The following is an 18,215-nucleotide window of genomic DNA, read 5'->3' as shown; positions in this document are numbered from 1 at the left end:
TCCTAGAATGGCATTGGTGCCCACCTGAGAGGTGCCGGAACTAAGTTCCAGTGAGTTCAGGCTGAAAAAAGCCCTGTCCTTCAGTCACATGATCCTGCAATTATCCCTCAACTATCAGTTCATCATGCTAGGCTTGCTCCTTTGTTCAAGAGACATAGCAATCCAGAACCTCTTCTAGACCGTGCTATGCAGTTGTCATTCACTTTCCTTAGACTCTAAAGCAACTGATACCTTTAACCTACCGTGTTTCTCATATTATAAGACATGTCTTATATTTATTTTTTCCTCAAAAAACCACACTATGGCTTATTTTCAAGGGATGTCTTATTTTTTTCCTCCTCCTCCTGCCGCGGCCGGCATTGCTGCTGCGCCTATCACTATGTCTTATTTTCGGGGTATATTCCTTGAATGCTTAAAAATCCTGCTATGGCTTATTTTATGGGTATGTCTTAAAATATGAGAAACAGGGTAGGCCACTTACACTGCGGGTGCTTTCACAAGTGCTGCTAATAAATTGTTTTAATGTAAATAATGTAAAGTAAATGCATTTTTGTGAGAGTATTTCACATGGGATAGGAAGCAAGGCAGAGAAATTTTAAACCAAGTGCACATTTGAGCCAACAAAGGTTTTGCATTTGAACTGGAGATTTGGAAAAGCAAAAAAACAAATTTCAGCCTCTCTTGTGAAAGCAACCGCAATCTTCAGCTGAAGAATGGCATGTCCTGGCCTTGTTCTTCTAGTGTGTCACAGCTCTGCCCAGCCGGCTCACTTAATATGATTGCATAATCTGCTGTCCCTGAGAATCTTGCCCCTGGCTGGACAATAACAAACATGAGTCATAAACACGAACCAAGATATGTCACCAGGGGCAGGAGGATAAAAGGGAGGGAGAAGGAGGAGGAGAGGAGAAGGAGTTGTACAGAATTGCTGGGCCACGTGAGAGATTAAGCAGCCTCCTCTGAGGCAGAAAGAGGGAAGAGGGAAAAGAAAACTATGAATAGCATATATCTCAGGATCTGAGTTAGACCTTGTAGACCTTTCATTCAGCGGAACCAGTATTGCTCCAGAAGCAGGGCGTTTGGAGAAAAACTTTAGATTCTTTTTGTAATAGATAAAAAGAAAACATGATGGGGAAACAAATGAGCAGTACCACATTGGTTGAATGGCTCACTTGAGTTTATAAAGAAAGCCTGGTGTGTGTACCCCCACCCCACCCCACCCCGGTCTCAAGTCTTAAGCAAAATGCATCAATTCCTTGCTTAGGCAGAAAGCAATGTTGTTTATGGGCAGAATTTGTTCAGCAGGGAAGGGGTTTAAAGGCAGATTTGTGTGCCTGAACTCATTCCAGTAAGTCCTATCTTCAGTTTCATAAAAAACAACAACCCCCAAACAACTGGGAATGGTGGTGGCAGGAGAATAGGTTTCTGGAGGCAGCAAATATGCTTTGAGAACAAATGAGTAATTTATAGTGGTTAATGCATAGTGTTGCTTTGCTCACTGTTGTGTAGGATAATGATGAGCTGTTGCAAGTTATACCTAATGAGATGTTTTCCAACTCCATATTTAATAAATGAAATGGTGTACCCAGGATCATATCATGCCCACTGCATGACCCACATCCCTAACATGCTGAGAGAACATTGTGGACTGAAGTGCACTAATTACTTAGTGAAAGCTCCTTGCACCACAGTAATTGAGAGTATTGCATGATTTACAGCTATTCCCCAGTACACTCACATGCCTGCAGTCCTGTGTAGGATTGTGGGGAGCTCAGTGTGTAAAGTTGGGGTTGCTTGTGGACACAAAATTCTCCCCAGGACTCTCTTTTTAGGTCATGAAACACTGAAAATCACCACCACCACTTGTTACAGGGTTACTTCCTTTTTAATATAAAAGAAATTCTTCCATGGGACCTCTAAATAATCTAAATACACACAACAGGGAACCCTTTGTTAACTAAGGAGGATTCAAAAATGCTGAGTAGGGGCCAAGTGGCAAAGTGAGTGGTTAGAACTTGAGTGTAAAATTAACCCCAAAGATCAGGGGTCCCCAACTTTTTGGGGCCCAGGAGCACGTTTGGAAACCTAAGGGACTGTCATTTTCACAGAAGAAAAGCTGACAACGCTCAGAACCTCTCTCCAAAACACTCTTCCCAAACAGCCAAACAACAAACTCAGGAAAATGCCCCAGACTGAGCAAAAGAAAAAGCAGGCAAAACTTATGGGAGTTGTAGTCCAACAAGACCTGGACTGCAACATAAAAATAGTTTGTCAGAGAAGGCAAGAGTTTGCACACTTTCAAAAGATAAGAAAAGACTAATGAATAACAACAACAACAACAATAATTTATTATTTATACCCCACCCATCTGGCTGGGTTTCCCCAGCCACTCTGGGCGGCTTGTAACAGAAAGATAAAATGTTGTTGTTGTTTAGTCGTTTAGTCGTGTCCGACTCTTCGTGACCCCATGGACCATAGCACGCCAGGCATTCCTGTCTTGCACTGCCTCCCGCAGTTTGGTCAAACTCATGTTCGTAGCTTCGAGAACACTGTCCAACCATCTTGTCCTCTGTCGCCCCCTTCTCCTAGTGCCCTCAATCTTTCCCAACATCAGGGTCTTTTCCAAGGATTCTTCTCTTCTCATGAGAAGAGAATAACAATAAAGAAAGATAAAATACAGTAATCTATTAAACATTAAAAGCCTCCCTAAACAGGGCTGCCTTCAGATGTCTTTTAAAAATCTGGTAGCTGTTTTTCTCTTTGACATCTGATGGGAGGGCATTCCACAGGGCGGGCGCCACTACTGAGAAGGCCCTCAATGAAATATACTTGGAGTCCTGTAGTGATGTCATGCTCTTTACTGCAGCTTGTAAAACAGTGAATTAAACTTTCCCCAAAACGTCTGCTATATATACATTATTTACACAATGGGCCCCGTGTGATTGGCTAATTCGGCTGCTCCTGTAGGCCAATCAGGTTGTGGATTCACTTCATCCAGGAGTCTGATTTGCTGCTCCTGCAGTCCAATCAGGTTGCTGATTCACTTCCACCTGTAGCTGGATTGGGTGGCTCCCACAGACCAATCAGACTGCTGCATTCTGGATCCTATTGTTCTAGGATTCAGCTCAGTACATAACAAATAATAAAACAGAAAGGTTCAGAAAGCCACAGCCAACTTCACACACACACACTTAGCTTGATGATCTAGCTGTCGAGTATGGAATCTGATTTCAGATTATATGAATTCAATCGTAGGCCATCTTTAGAAGAAAAACTGCTGCTGGCACAATGGTCTCTGGTCCTGGTATCTCCAGCAAACAAAGGAGAAAGCAGGGCGAGGAGGGAGGGGTTTCTCTCCTTCCCATAAGCATATTTAAGTATTCCTCCCAGAGGCGATGTTCCGAGCTTTCTCCTCTCCAGGGAAGGAACTCACTGAGCAATTTCACCCCAATTGTAGTGAAACCAGAACCGGGGAAGGAAAGAAAATATGATTATTTTGGAGCAAAATGTTTCAGGCTATCACTTCTTGTGGTTACAGGGTGACACATTAGCTGGGCAATCAAGGGGAAGGATAAAACTATCTTACCGTACTTAACTCAGGGGAGATTTGGAAAGGTGTCAGCTAAGTGGCAGACAGCTAACATGTGATAAGAGAAACATGAGTAAGTGAGGTGTCAGGCTTCAAACAGCAATAAGGAAGAAAGAGTCGCCATAAGTCATGACCAAAGTTTGGTTCTTCCAGCTACCGGTAACCTCTCACCCCCTGGAATTCTGTCCACAAAATTGAATTTGTGAAATGTCCCCCAGTGAATCGGCGTGCAGCATTATATGCTGTGCCATAAGGCCAGTCATAGATTAAGGTTTTGCCACAGTATATTACAGTATTTTTAAACAGGGATGCATACAATCCTTCCTGGGCAATGTTTGCCAATGCTGTGTGTATAAAAGGAAGCCAAACTTATGTCATTGCTGTGCGGGATGGAAAACCTCCACAAATAGCAGCAATTGACCCAAGGCTTCGCCTGACAATTAGTGGCTTCGGAAGAGCCAAAATAGGCTCTGAAATTTCATACCACCTAGTTGAAATGTATTCAAGTTATTTCAGAAGCTTCTCTCTCCCACAGATCATAGCAGTGGCACCGATATGTGGATGTTTTCTGGCTGGACACCTTAGGCCAGATATCTTTTAAGTAAGAACACGATTTCATAGCCTAATAATCAGGGATAGACAAAATGGCTTCCTCCAGATGTTTTGGATTGTAACTCCTCTTATCATCCTTGGCCATTGGCCTTGCTGCTTGAAGCTGATGGGAGTTGGTGTTCAACAACATTAAGAAGGCCATGGGTTTCCCCCATCCCTGGAAAGCAGGACTGAAACCTAAGCTGGATTCAAGCCGTTTCTGGCATATAGGACAGAAAAGAGGTAATTCCCTTAGCTGCAACAACCATCACCATACCAACAACAACAATAATATTCATCTAACATAGGTTATTAGTATGAAGTAAGACTAGACAGCGCAGATTGGAAAAATATATATAAAATGAGCAGAGTTTCCCTTCTTGCCCCCCCTCCCCCGCCAAACAAAGAGCTACAATCTTTTTAGAACTGGAGAGAAATCTGATACAAGATCCAGTTTCAAGATGAAAAGTAAATCCTTTGAGTAAGAAAACATGTGCATTCAAGGGGTTTTATGAGACTTTATAAATCCTGGTTTAAGACTCCTTAGAGATCAGCCTTATCCCTTATTCAAAAAGCCAACATGTTGCACAATCTGTTCCAAGTGGCACATCTGATCAGAAAGAGGAGCAGAAATTATGCATTGCTCATTCCTCCCTTCTACTGTTTTATTAAAACGCAACCAATGGTCGAACTACTCCCATTGATTTTCTTCTTACTGTTCCTATAATCTTCTCTAAACTGCTTGTCTTTATTACATTCATTGAGTTCATGTAGTGCTGGATTAGCTATCATACAAATATATAATGTCAACATCATACTGTATAGCTATCGGGAAAGCAAACACAAGCACACCCAGTAAAAGGACCCATTAAGATTCTTCGCAGCTTAGTACAAGGAGCGTGGTGACCATGTTCTCAATGTGTGGGTGCAGGAAATTTAAAGTACTGGTAGCTTGCCCAACAGAAGAAGCAGATGGACCATGTTATTTATAATGTGGCAGATTTCACGTGCAAGATCAGTAGCACATTCACCCTCAGTGAACCCTTCTTAATATGTGAACTGAGATATTTCAGAGGCTCCATAGAATCTTCATATACTGTGCAAAGTGAAAAGGATAGCCCTGTTTGGACAATGTGCCCCTTATGGATCTTGCTATCTCTAGCACCTGCCCTGCCTCTGTGAACGGTTGTATGGCAAAAGCAGAGTAGTAAGAAGCCTTTTCATTGTCATAAATTGTGAAACATTCAAGCCTCGTATGCAGAAATTCAACAGGTAAAGCTTTTTCTTAGCATGCAGCTAAATAGTGGGGAAAGTACCTATCTACCATCAAAGTAACCAAGAATCCAGTTTTATTGTAGCATAAAAACTTTCATGCACCAGAGTCCACTTCAGCAGCATAAAGTTTTGGATACTCCACAATTATTGGGGTCTCATTTGGGATTAAAAAAATAATAAATCCCAAAAGTTTGTCATTAAAAATATGTTCATCTTTAAGACTCCATAATACTCTTCCTTCTTTTTGCTGCAAAGACTAACATAGTTACCTGGTTAGAGGCCAGACAACTGAAGCCATGGCACAAGGCAGAAAAGGAGAAACCAGGAGGAACAATCGATTGCAGAGCAAGCCAGAAGTGGAGAGCAAGTCAGGGCTAGAGGAGAAACCAAGCAGCATAGTCAAATAACAGGTCAGACCCAGAAGACAAAACTGAGAAGCAGGGCAGAAGTAGTCAAGACCACAGAACAAACCAAGTCTAGAGGGGCACACCAATTCTAATGATCACAACACTGGTGTGTAAGCAGTTGTGTAAGCGGGGGAGTAGGAATGCACTGCCAATCTTCCCAGCACATCATCTTTATTTTTGCTTTCTTAAACCGATGCTCAAACATTTTACCAGCTTTGTTTCCCCATCCAAGTGCCTCCTGTTTAGGAAAAAATATTTTTGATATAATTTATGCATTTCTAAAAGCTGTAATTGTTGTCATCCCCCCCACCCAGCCACTCCAAAATTGAATTTACTTAAAATATTTAATTTGGTTGACCTTTTATCTTCCTTTTCCAAATTAGGCACCACGAGTAGAGGAGACTCCCTGCTGCAAACTGCAGTGTGGTTGTTCACCACATGGGGGAGCTGCAGGCATCTCCTGTGGCTCCTGACCAGGCATAGGCAACCTTGGCTCTCCAGCTGTTTTGGAACGGCAACTCCCATGATCCCTGACCACTGGCCCTGTTAGCTAGGGATCATGGGAGTTGTCGTTCCAAAACAGCTGGAGAGCCAAGGTTGCCTATGCCTACTCCTGACCATAGCTGCCAAGTTTTCCCTTTTCTCACGAGGAAGCCTATTCAGCATAATGGAATTTCCCTTTAAAAAAGGGAGAACTTGGCAGCTATGCTCCTGACACTATCCCTCTAGTCTAGTTAGTTGCCATTAAAAAATATCAGAAGCTGCTTGTCACACTACAAAATTCTAACACAGAAATATATATTATATGTAGGTATTTATAAAATCAGTTCTGTCCCAACTTTTGGCCCTCAAGGGGCTCCCCAAGGCACCTGACAACATCAGTTTCTGAATAAACATGGCTAATAAAGCTCCATTGTTGGTTGCAACTCTAGGCGTGTTTGCTAAGGACTGAGTCCCATTAATTTCAGTGGGTCTAACTTCCCTTTTCTGGGTGTTATAATCGCCTGCCACCTTTTACAAACTGGCCCTATTCTGCAGGGGTGGCTAAGGCGGTGCCACACTGTGCTCCCCCAACGGTGATGTCACTGCTGCTTTCTGGGATGGAGTGGAGCTGCGAGTTCCAATCCTGTTGGTGCACCTGCACAGCCCAGACCTCACTTCCACTCTGCTCCATCCTGTCCTGGTAATCTGCAGTAATGCCTCTGTTGGGAGGCCTGGTGCCTGGCATTGCCACATCACTGCCTTCACAGGTGTCCTTTGGACACTTATCTCTCAGCCATACCTGGCCATACTGCAAGGATAGGTAACATAATGTTATAGCCTGTGCTTGGCACAAGGTGGGAAAGGAATCTGGAGCCAAACCCGGTGAAGCATTAGGTTGTTCTTTCCGTCCCATGGCTGATTGTGTTCAAAGGTTTCACCTCTTCCATGGCTGTGCAGCTGCCATGCAGGGCAGTCTCGAGCAGGTTGGCCGCCCTGGCGCTGAGGGGCGGAGATCGCTCCGGCGCCCTCGCAGGGTGCAGCATGGTTTCCGCGCAGCGCCCTGCCTACTGGCCCGGCGCCCTGGCGCACTGCGCCACCGGGGGTCTACCTAGAGCCGGCCCTGCTGCCATGCCAACAGAGGCCAGGCTATCAGAGGCACACAGATGGGTGGGAGATTTTACAGATAGTGGGGCCATCCAGCTCAGTGGGACTTGCCCATTTTAACTGTGGAAAGGATCAAGCAGGGAGAGCCCCACCCCCCTGCCCTTAAACAGCTTCCAGGCAGGCAGAAATCCAGCACTGAAACTGTTCTCATCACTGCACCTTCATGCCAGGGAAATACTCCGCCTGTAAGTTAAAGGCACAACAGCCCATCCCGAATAAAGGAGACCAGCCCTATTCATCCAGGTGTTTGTAGGACATGATCACTACCGTTCTCACGTGGCCGAGTCAGAAACGCTGGTGCTTGTTACCGTGGGCAGAGCTTTCTTATTGGGCAAAGTCGGTGCCTGTCAATGGAGGCAACGCTTAAGAAATGAAAAGCGCAGGTGGAAGCAATCCACATTGTTTGACCGTGGAGTTTGGCCCTTGGATTCCTGTTCCCGGCCAAAATTCATTTTATCTGCTTTGGAGGACCCGCCCCGCGCCCCTACATAGCGCTTGCCGTTGCCTAGCCTCTTAACCCGGAGGAGGCGTAGGACTTAGGTGTCCCGGGACAAAAGAGAAGGGATGGGGCTTGTTACTGATTAATTCCCACGGGACTGAGTTTTGAGCAAGCACGTGCTAGACCGGTTCCTTGAGGTTCCCGAGCCGCAGCTCGGAAGGGCAAGCTCTTAAAAAAAAAATGTCCTCGCTTAGCAAACTTTATTTGATTATTGCGCGTTTGGAGCTTTTATGAATGAACTTGAAGTTGGTGTCGTTCCGCAGAGTCGCCGCCGGGTGGCAGCAGAGAGCAGAGCGCCCGAGCGCCCGTGTGGAAGCCAGCCCTTCGCCGCTCATTGATAAGCCAGGCAGCAAAGCCGCGCCGCCTGCGTTGCGCCCGGGCTCCCGGAGCAGCAGCGCCCTCCGTACGCGCCGGATCGTCCCCTCTCCATGAGGTTGCGGCGATGGAGCGAGGCGTGTTGTCGGACTCCGGGGAGACCTTGCGCAGCAGCGGGTCTTCCCGCGAAGTTGTGCTCTCGGGGGTTTTCTCGCTTGCCCCGGTGGCGCCCAAGTCGAGCTGCGCCCTGAGCCTCACCAGCAGCGCGGAGCTGCTGGTCCGCCGGCTGGACACGGCGGAGCCCAGCGGCTCCATCACATCGCTCAGCCTCTCGGACTGCATCGGCTGCTACGCTTTCCAGAGGAAAGGCTCTCCGGAGCCTGCGGCCGCCTACTTCACCGTCTTCTGCTACCCCTTCAAGAAGGGCTGGTGGGTGTCCGGAGAGTCCCGGCACAGGGTGGCCAAGACTTTCCGCGTCTTGGAGTCCGAGGAAGCCGAAGAGAACCGAAGCATCGCCGAGATGTGGGCTCGGAAGATCATGGAGCTGTCCACGCCGTCCACAGTCAGCCTACAAGGTGAGCGTGTGCCCCGCCCGGAAAGTAGCGGGCGTCTCTATCGCTGGGGGGGGGGGGGGTGACCGTGAGCTGGCAAGCGCGGGCTCCGGTTTCACCTGCGCTCCCCCGTGTATGTTGACTCGGAAGCAAGCCCCACTGTGTGTGTAGGAACCTTAGTGGTTCGATCTCACCCAGGCAAGGCTGTGGGCAGGATTCCTGCATTGTAGGGGGTTGGACTAGATGACCTTTGAGGTCCCTTCCGGCTGTATGACCTCGTGGAGGAACTCCTCCCCTGCCTGGTCCTCAGTTTTCAGTCTGGTGAAATGGGCATAGCAGGGGCTTGCCTTTTCCCTATGTTGTAAACCACGTTCCTATTTATTAGTTGTCTATAAAATGATTAAAAATAAAAACCTAAAACTCTCCTTTACCATGTGAGCCACAAATGCCTGAAACAGGCATAGTTCCCCCTGAGAGGGCCATTTCATTTTTGTGAAGCTCCTACTCAGAAAGTAATTACTTGTGGGAAAGTATTTATTTGTAGGAATTAACCAGTGCAGTCACTATTCCAGTTGTCTTGTGCAACAATCGCTCCTATGTGCTTTTAGTAGTGAGTGGGTGCACATGCACTTTGGGAAACAGTCACCAATTTGTGCCAGCATATTGTACATGCAGCAAACCGAACACAGGTCTGCAAGTCAGTTTGCGAGAGTAGACTTGCACATTGTAGATGCATTCCTGTGCATAACTTAAAATGCCTTTCATACAGGATATTCATGAAGTGTGGGCTGTGTAGCATGGCTTTTTACTTGCTTACCCAGAAGCAAAAAGCTCACAGAATTAAATGGGACTTGAGCTGCAAACCTTAACACAATTACTGGGGAGCAAACCCCATTGAACTCAGTGGGGCTTATTTCTGTAAACCTGCCTAGGATTGCATGTCTACTCGGGTACATTGCTAGGTGCATGGGCGCAGGCCTGTCACTCAAATCTATATTAAGTTTGCATATGTTAATTTATGTGTATACTGTAGATGCTTCTGAGACATAATGATGGTGGTGCCCGGCTCAGTCTCACCAGCAGTGCACTTTGCAGTTGGACGTAGCGTAGGATTACACCAGGGAAGAAGAACCTGTGGTCCTCCGGATGTTGCTGAACTACAACTCCCATCATCCTGACCATTGACCATGCTGGCTGATGGGGGTTGGAGTCTGGCAGCATCTGTGGGCAGCAGGTTAGCAATTCCTATGTTAGAGTTAGATGGGTTAGAAATAAATGCAAATGAATGTTGGCCTCATTATAATTCTCTCACACACAAATGCTCAGAGGACACACACAGCTTCCCCCTCCAGCTTGTCTGAGCAGATCAGCTGAGGAGGGAGTTATTGCCGCTCCTCACTCATTGAATGATCAATCTGATGGGTATGAGAGGGTGATTTGCATCCCCATTTGCATCCCCACTCGGCTCAGTTGAGCAGAGGGGATTACCTTCCAGGGGTGTGTCTACTAAATAATAATTTTTAAAGTAAAAAATTGGCCGCCGCCACCAAAATTAATAGGATCTTGTGGGCCAGAAATATTTGCTTGTTGGGTCTGTGTGATCAAACCCCTGAAATGGGGGTTAGTCACCCCTGCTTTAGAAGCTTAACTCTCAAACCTGCAAACCACAGAGGCTTTACCTCTGCCTAGTCCTGCTGAACTGAACTGACCTCCAGGGGTGGTACAAAAGGGGTGGGAGTGAGGAGCACTCTCTGACCAGTAGCTTGCCCCCTTCACCATTGCTGGGTCAACTGCAAATTGAAATAGCACTGATTAAAATTACAATTATCTGAAGGTTCATTCCATTAAAAACAACAACACACAAGTACAGGTAACTCACAACTTACACCAGTTTAACTTGTGCTCATTCAGCTTTATGCAAAAACTATAAATAACTAAAAAGGGGGTGGGATTTTGGGGAAATGTCTTTGGCATTCACACGTGAACCCAGTGGGTTTTGACTATATGCGATTTTGGCTTTATGCACGATCTGCAGAACGTAACTCCCACATAAGTGGAAAGTTGTCTATGCACTATCATTGCTCTTTTAGAAAACAAAGCTCAGTTCCTCCACCCTCCCCCACAACAGTTTGTCTTATACAGCCACTGTGGAACTAGTCTGGTATTGCTCTGAAACGAATTGTGTGTGGACTGCAGTTGCAGAAGGTGATAACAAAAGAGAGGTTTTTCTTGTGCTTTTTAAAGAACCTAAGTGAATTGCTGGATCAGCCTTAAGCCTATCTGACTGGTCTCTGGTTTCCAAGAGCAGCCAGGTACATTTTTGAAGTTTCAGCATCTCCCATGGCATTTCTTATTTCTTCTTGCACAATATTTGCACCTGTGTTCCAAATCTAGTTGCACAGATCATTATGGAAAACCAACTGGTTATGTCACCCTGATATTTTTTATCAGCAAAGTTGTCAGCTCAGATAATTTACTTAATTCTCTATATAGCAAAAATTGTGATAAAAGATCTTCAGCTTTCTTGTTTCTAGGCCTCATGAGGGAAAGACAGTTGCATGTAGAACCCAAATCAAAGCCCCATATTTTAAAAGCAAAGTCACATAGGGATATTTACCTTCCTGCTAGAAGATACTGAACCTTACAGAAACATGTTGAAATAGTTGGTGTGAAACACTTCACAGCGTGGGAAAGGAGATGGAAATCATCTAGTTCATCTTGCTAAATATTTGGTGAAAACCACAAGGCCAAGTCTTTGTGAAAATGAATGAACTGTGGATGAAAGTTGGAGGACTAAGAGGGTGGGGGAGTCTTTATCAGAGACAGGAAAGGGACATATGTGCTATGAGTAGGAGCACTTGGTTCAAATTCTGCCCCATACAGTGGACATCTTAGCAGAAGTGTCCTTGGTAAAGGTAAAGGTAAAGGGACCCCTGACCATTAGGTCCAGTCGTGACCGACTCTGGGGTTGCGCGCTCATCTTGCATTATTGGCTGAGGGAGCCGGCGTACAGCTTCCAGGTCATGTGGCCAGCATGACAAAGCCGCTTCTGGTGAACCAGAGCAGCACACGGAAATGCCGTTTACCTTCCCGCTGTAGCGGTTCCTATTTATCTACTTGCATTTTGACGTGCTTTCGAACTGCTAGGTTGGCAGGAGCTGGGACCAAGCAACGGGAGCTCACCCTGTCACAGGGATTCGAACCGCCGACCTTCTGATCAGCAAGCCCTAGGCTCAGTGGTTTAACCCACAGCGCCACCTGGGTCCACTGAGCAAATAGCTAGATGGTCTGCAGCACAGGACTGTGTGCTGCAATCAATGTCTCGAAGTGGTGTGTTTCTCAACAGTCAACACCAGACTCCCAAATCCTCTTAGTTTCTGCCTGTGCAATAGGTTGTGCCGACTCGCCGCTGCAAACCAGTTTGACAAGGCAAGCCTGAGTATCCCGTGTGCATGTTGACAAGGTGACGGGTGCCTCTCCCAAAGTTGTTGTGCTACGCTCTCAAGTGACTGCACAATTCATTTCCACACACACCCTAAGTGATGATTTTTAAAAATCCACATGAGCACCAAGAGCTGGCTGTGGCTAGATACAGGAGTGTTCAGTTGTGTTCAAAACAACTTCATATTTGTTTGTTTAAGAGCTTTGTATTGGGTCTCTGCAAGGCTCAGAGGTTTTGCAGGTTTTATATTGTTTTGGAAACCTCCTTGACCAAGGGAAACAGTGGGATAAGACTATGGTGTCCCATGGGAAGCCAGGCTTTCTTAAGAACTATTGTTACCGTTTCATTCCTAGGTTACTCAAACACTGGTTTGCTCTTTGCTATTTTTCTGCATCATTGTCCAGTCTGTTGAATAATAAAAGTGGGACTTTTTTTTGGTGATCTGAGTCATTTCAGAAGCCGGTTGAAACATACTTTCCCAGAAGTCAGTTGAATTTATTTCCCAAGACCATTATTGCTCTTAAGGTTGTAACAATGGCTTTTTTTTGGTCAGCTGTCTTGGCAAATCCATTTCTTGTAGTATATTCATTACATCTCGCAGTACATTCAGTACAATAAAGGAGCTAGTATTCAGTATAATGTTAGCTCCTTTATTTCCCCCTTTGAAAACTCCTGCTTAGAAAAAAGAACCGGAATGCTGCACATCACAAAGCTGGCCAAAGTTAGCCAGGAGGCAGCTAAAAGCACAGAGCTACCCTGGGCTATTTCCCTGACAACTACAACAACTTGTCCCTCCATAAACATGTTATTGCTGCTACTCAGTTACGAGAGTGTTCCAGGGATTGCCAACTTCACCACAACTTGACGTGACCTCACCATGTGTCAGTACTTGAATGATGGTGTGGGGCAGGAAAGAGAGAAGCATTCTTAGAGAAATCCACAAGACCAGTCCCAGAACCCCTTCCTAATCATGCCTCCCAGTAGCTGTCAAAACCAGTTTCTAGGGGTGGAGGGCAGCACAAAAGGTAAATAAATGCCTGTGCCTTCCCTGCCTCTTCCCCCAATAAAGTGAACAGGCAAGGTGTGGGCTAGGCCCATGTAAAACTGTACTCTGATGCCCACATACAAGCCCCCACCCCACCCCCTGCCTTGACCAAAGCTGCTCTATCCATAGCCCCCGCCCCATGAGCCAGGCTTGAGAGCTGATACCAGACAGACTCGAGTTTGTCTTGCAGGCCCCCTAAGTGGCCCAGTGTTCTTATAGTTGTACATGGAAACATTTTGCCCTGCTCTATACAACACTGGATCATTAGGGGGTTTGTGTGGCAGCAGTCAGGATGGAAGATGGGTGTATCTCGGAATGCTGGTTCAGTGAACTTCTTTGCTGAGCAAGGCTTTGAACCAAGGTCTCACCAGTCCTTGTCCAATACCCAAACCACTCTAAGCCACATTAGTTCTTAAATGACCCCTTCCAGTGTGCTGCCTTCTAAAATCTTTATCTTAGTTGGATTATCTCTGTCTTGGATTTGAGTTGGTTTTCTGTATCTGATGTTGTTTTAAACTGCTTTTAATTACATACACACACACACAGAGAGAGATTTTGTATATGCAGTTGTTTTAACTATTTTAACATGCACCACTATTTTTATATGTTACACTCTAAGTTGCTTCTGCCTACGTCATGGGAAGCGATTCACAAATGAAAATATTAACCTCAATAATAGTAATAATAATAATAATAATGATAATCCCATAGCCAGAACCCACATGATCAGAGTCAAGGCCTATGAGGTTGGGTCATTTGACCATCTTCCTAGCTGCATGGAATCTGCTCCTGTAAAAAGCAGCTGCCATTTGGCTTGGGTAACATTTAGCAGGTCCCTTGTTTGCTGTTTCAGAAGAATATAAATGGACTCTTTGTCTGGAGACAGGAGGGTGCTCTGATAAGATAATCATTCTGTGTAACGTGACTCACAAGCAAGAACATATAATCTTCTGATCACTCACCGTTCTGAAAAAAAATCATGAGGATTGTGTGGACCAGCTCAATCTTTTTCTTAGGCATGCACCTGCAAAGGTTGGAAAAGTTACATGACTTATTTAAGAAAACACCTGTTTCACAATCAGTAAGGGAGCACTAAAGGTAAAGGTAAAGGGGCCCCTGACCATCAGGTCCAGTCGTGTCCGACTCTGGGGTTGCGGTGCTCATCTCGCTCTATAGGCCGAGGGAGCCGGCGTTTGTCCGCAGACAGCTTCCGGGTCATGTGGCCAGCATGACAAAGCTGCTTCTGGCGAACCAGAGCAGCGCACGGAAACGCCGTTTACCTTCCCGCCAGAGCGGTCCCTATTTATCTACTTGCACTTTGATGTGCTTTCGAACTGCTAGGTTGGCAGGAGCTGGGACCGAGCAACGAGAGCTCACCCCGTTGCAGGGATTCGAACCGCCGACCTTCTGATCAGCAAGCCCTAGACTCTGTGGTTTAACCCACAGTGCCACCTGGGTCCCAAGGGAGCACTACTTTAGTAAATTGAAAGGGTTTAATCCTGATTGACTAACACATTGCAGATCTTAGTGGAGACCAGACCCCCATACTGCAAGCCCAATATACTACCCTGTGTGTATGTGTGGACATAAAGCCATACATACTTTTTTAAAGGTCTAATTGTAGGAAATGTTGACTGTCCCCTCTCTTGAAGCCAAATTAATTCAGTGCCTTGTGAATTCTCAGGATCGAGTCTTTCAATCTAGTGAAATCCTGTGTTGAATGTTAGTCAGCGATGAATATGTTAGCCAGAGCTCCTTTTCATCAGCACAGCTAGTCATCCATGGATCTACCATGTGACATCAGTGCATGTTACAGAGCTGGGCCGGAGGAATTTGGAAACCATGTGACCGCTTTGAGCAGCACGTCTGGCTGGGTCTTCCGTGTGGTGACTAAACACTCCTCCCCCCCCATCATTAGCGCTAAATGCACAGGAGGTGGGAGCAGCAACACAGTTGGCCTTGGAGAGTGAAAAGCATTCCTTCTATACAATTTCTGTTCTCCCTCTGCGTCCTAGGCAGGAGGGAAAGTAGAGCAATTATACCACACAGCTCCTCTCTCTGTGCGAGATCTCCCGGTGGGAGAAGCTAAGAGAGAGTGACACGGGGAGCGATGGCAGCTGACTCTGTGGCCAGAATGTTGCTTTGTAATCCAGTTCGTGAACTGACAGATGAGGAGAAGTGGCGGGGAGAGATAGCCAGAAGTCGCTTCTTCTTGGTTTGGTCATTTTGCCTAGAGAGAAATGGAGACTTCGCCTATAAGGAGCTTCCGCCCCAACCCCCCGCTGTTTAGCAGCTTGTCTATCTAAGGCCTCCAGAAACCTTCCTGTCCCAGGCAGATTTAATCTTATCTGTAGGAGCATATGTTTCTCCCCTGCCCCACCTGCTCCTCCAAAAGTGGTTTGCACTTTCTCCTCTGACCCAACTTCTCTGCGTTTTGGTCTGAAACCCTTCTGGGTGCTTCTCAAAAACAGGTGAGTGGCTGTGCCAGAATTAACCAGGCCAACAATCCCCATAGGTTTGCATTTGTGTAAATGGAATAGTTGTGGAGAGAGTAATCTAGCAGCTGGCAGAGTGTCCCCACTCTGCTTTAGACATAGCCAGGATTTTTAAAAGATTGATGGACACCCTAGAACTCTGGAGCCCTGTGCACAATGGAATTCCCTTCTTTTGAAGCCTTCTGCTCTCTCTGAAATTTGTAGGTCAGGCACAAAATATCAAGAGCGTCCCTGTGTTTTGTAAATTGCTACACCATCTCTTGCTCTTGGGATGGCATCACAGAGCGCACTTAAATAAAGCAACCACTGGTACCATTTAGCATGGTGGTCACACCCATGTCAACAATGGTGATGGCTGAACAAGTGTCTGGTTTTACATCTCCAACATCCATTGGCATTCTTTGCTCTAGGTATTTTACAGAACTCCCAACTGAGGTCAGACATGCCTTTTGCTACTGAACTTTCAGCACCTACTCAAAGCACTTATTTTAATTCCAGCGGCATTTTAATTGATTTTTGATTTTATTAGTTTCGACTGATTTTTTTATTTATTTTTGTCTTGGGTCTTTGTAAACTCCTTAGAGCAGGCATCCCCAAACTGCGGCCCTCCAGATGTTTTGGCCTACAACTCCCATGATCCCTAGCTAACAGGACCAGTGGTCGGGGAAGATGGGAATTGTAGTCCAAAACATCTGGAGGGCCGAAGTTTGGGGATGCCTGCCTTAGAGACTATTGTAGGCCAGTGGTATATAAATTGTTTTTTTAAAAATATATAAAAATAACATATTTATTTATTTATCCTACATTTATATCTCAACTTTCCTGTCATGGCACCTAGGACAGGATGCAGGTTGTTCCCAGATCTGCTAGCCCTCAGGATGGTGGTGGCCTCATGTGCCCTCAGACCCCAGACCCTGGGACATGTACAAGAAAGTGTGATCAGAGCCGATGTCACGGCGAACGCAGATGGACTGTGTAAACATTCTATGCCTGACAGCTTGTCGTTATCTAAACACACTGACTGCATGTCCTGCTCTGTGGTGTAGCCAAGCAAGGCAAAGTCCAGCTGGGGTAGGCATGGTTTAGGCAGGATACAAGGCAAGGCTCAGGCAGCGCTCTGGGGGACACAGAGCTCTGATGTTGCTACAAGATGCTGCTTTATCCAGATTGCCCTGGGTCTGTTGCAGTGGAGATCTCTGAGTCAGAGGATGGCAGTGCCACTTCCTTTTTGGGGTGGGGGTTGAGATAAGCCCTGCAGGTTCATCCAATAACAGGGTGGCTCTGGGGCCCCTTCCTGCTTCCCAGTCAGATTCTTCACCTGCATCACCCAACGAAGAGGAATCTGGCTCCTGATCCCTGAAAATGCCTTACAGAACGTAGCTCCTGAAAAGTGCATCCTACACATTGCATCTTACCCTCTCGCACCCTTCATAATTACTGCATCCCCCCTCCCTCCTTATTGAAAAGATATACCAACCTTCTTGTGAAAACTTTGGAACAGAAGTGTTCCATCATGTGTCTTCCTGGCCCTGGTCCCAGCTCTCTAATCTTCCAAGATGTTCTTAAAATTGCTTCGAAGCGAAGAACAGATGATGAAAGGAAATCAGGCAGTTCTACAGAAGTTGGTGTTACTGGCAAGCTGGGCAGTGGCGACGGGGGAAGACAGGCCATCCTAACCTCAGAGCACAAAGATGGTACAAGGTTATTTAGCACAAGAACACAGCTTTGGATACTTGTAGATATGTGGCAGCCATGGCAGCGAGCCTATAGTAGCTTGACAGAATGCAGTGCCATCATTCAAAGAAATTTGCATGGGGCCAAAGCCACTGGAACTCTTCATGGTGTCCTTACAGGTCACTTCTAGACCTGGCCAAAGGTAGAATGGATGACAAACAGTTCGTGGTTATTTCCTGCAAGCCTTAAAGTACATATGTCTCGGCTTATAGGCTTGCTTTTATGAGTTGTGCTACTTGTAAGCCAACATGATTGTGCCAAATGCATTTTAATTCAAACTGGGTAGCTTGCAAAGTCACATGTTTGTTTACACTTTAATTCTATATTCTCTTCTTTCAGAGCTATTTCCAATGTGGCTTTGGCTTACTGCATATATCTTTGAACTGCTAATTTAAGATTCAGTGAGGTGGGCCAGTTATTAATTTATGCTTGGTTGCAGTGATTAAAAATAAAATAAAAAGGCTAACATTACTGCCTCTGAAGAGGCGCTGTCATCACCCACTTGGCCTTGTGCTGGGGTGTGTGTTGTGTAAAATTGATTCCCGAGGCTAAAAGGCAAGTGTTCACTTCTTTAAAGGAGCCCTCCTCGCAGTTACAGCCAAATATTGCAATTCGTAAAAATCTT

The 18,215-nt window shown here is 45.9% G+C and overlaps 1 protein-coding gene across 1 annotated transcript in view; it reads left to right on the top strand.

The window, feature by feature from the left end:
- The first annotated feature begins 8,324 nt into the window (after positions 1-8,324).
- SPHK1 (sphingosine kinase 1) overlaps positions 8,325-18,215 on the top strand; it is a 37,493-nt gene continuing 27,602 nt past the window's right edge. The window contains exon 1 of the mRNA XM_035104544.2: positions 8,325-8,898. Within this exon, the coding sequence (XP_034960435.2) occupies positions 8,451-8,898 (448 nt within the window). The 5' untranslated portion in view covers positions 8,325-8,450. The remainder of the gene's footprint in view (positions 8,899-18,215) is intronic.

Source organism: Zootoca vivipara, chromosome 2 (genome assembly GCF_963506605.1).
Source record: "Zootoca vivipara chromosome 2, rZooViv1.1, whole genome shotgun sequence".
NCBI classification, from domain to species: Eukaryota; Metazoa; Chordata; class Lepidosauria; order Squamata; family Lacertidae; genus Zootoca; species Zootoca vivipara.
Note: the sequence above shows the minus strand (reverse complement) of the source record. Positions and strands in the feature narration are given on the sequence as shown.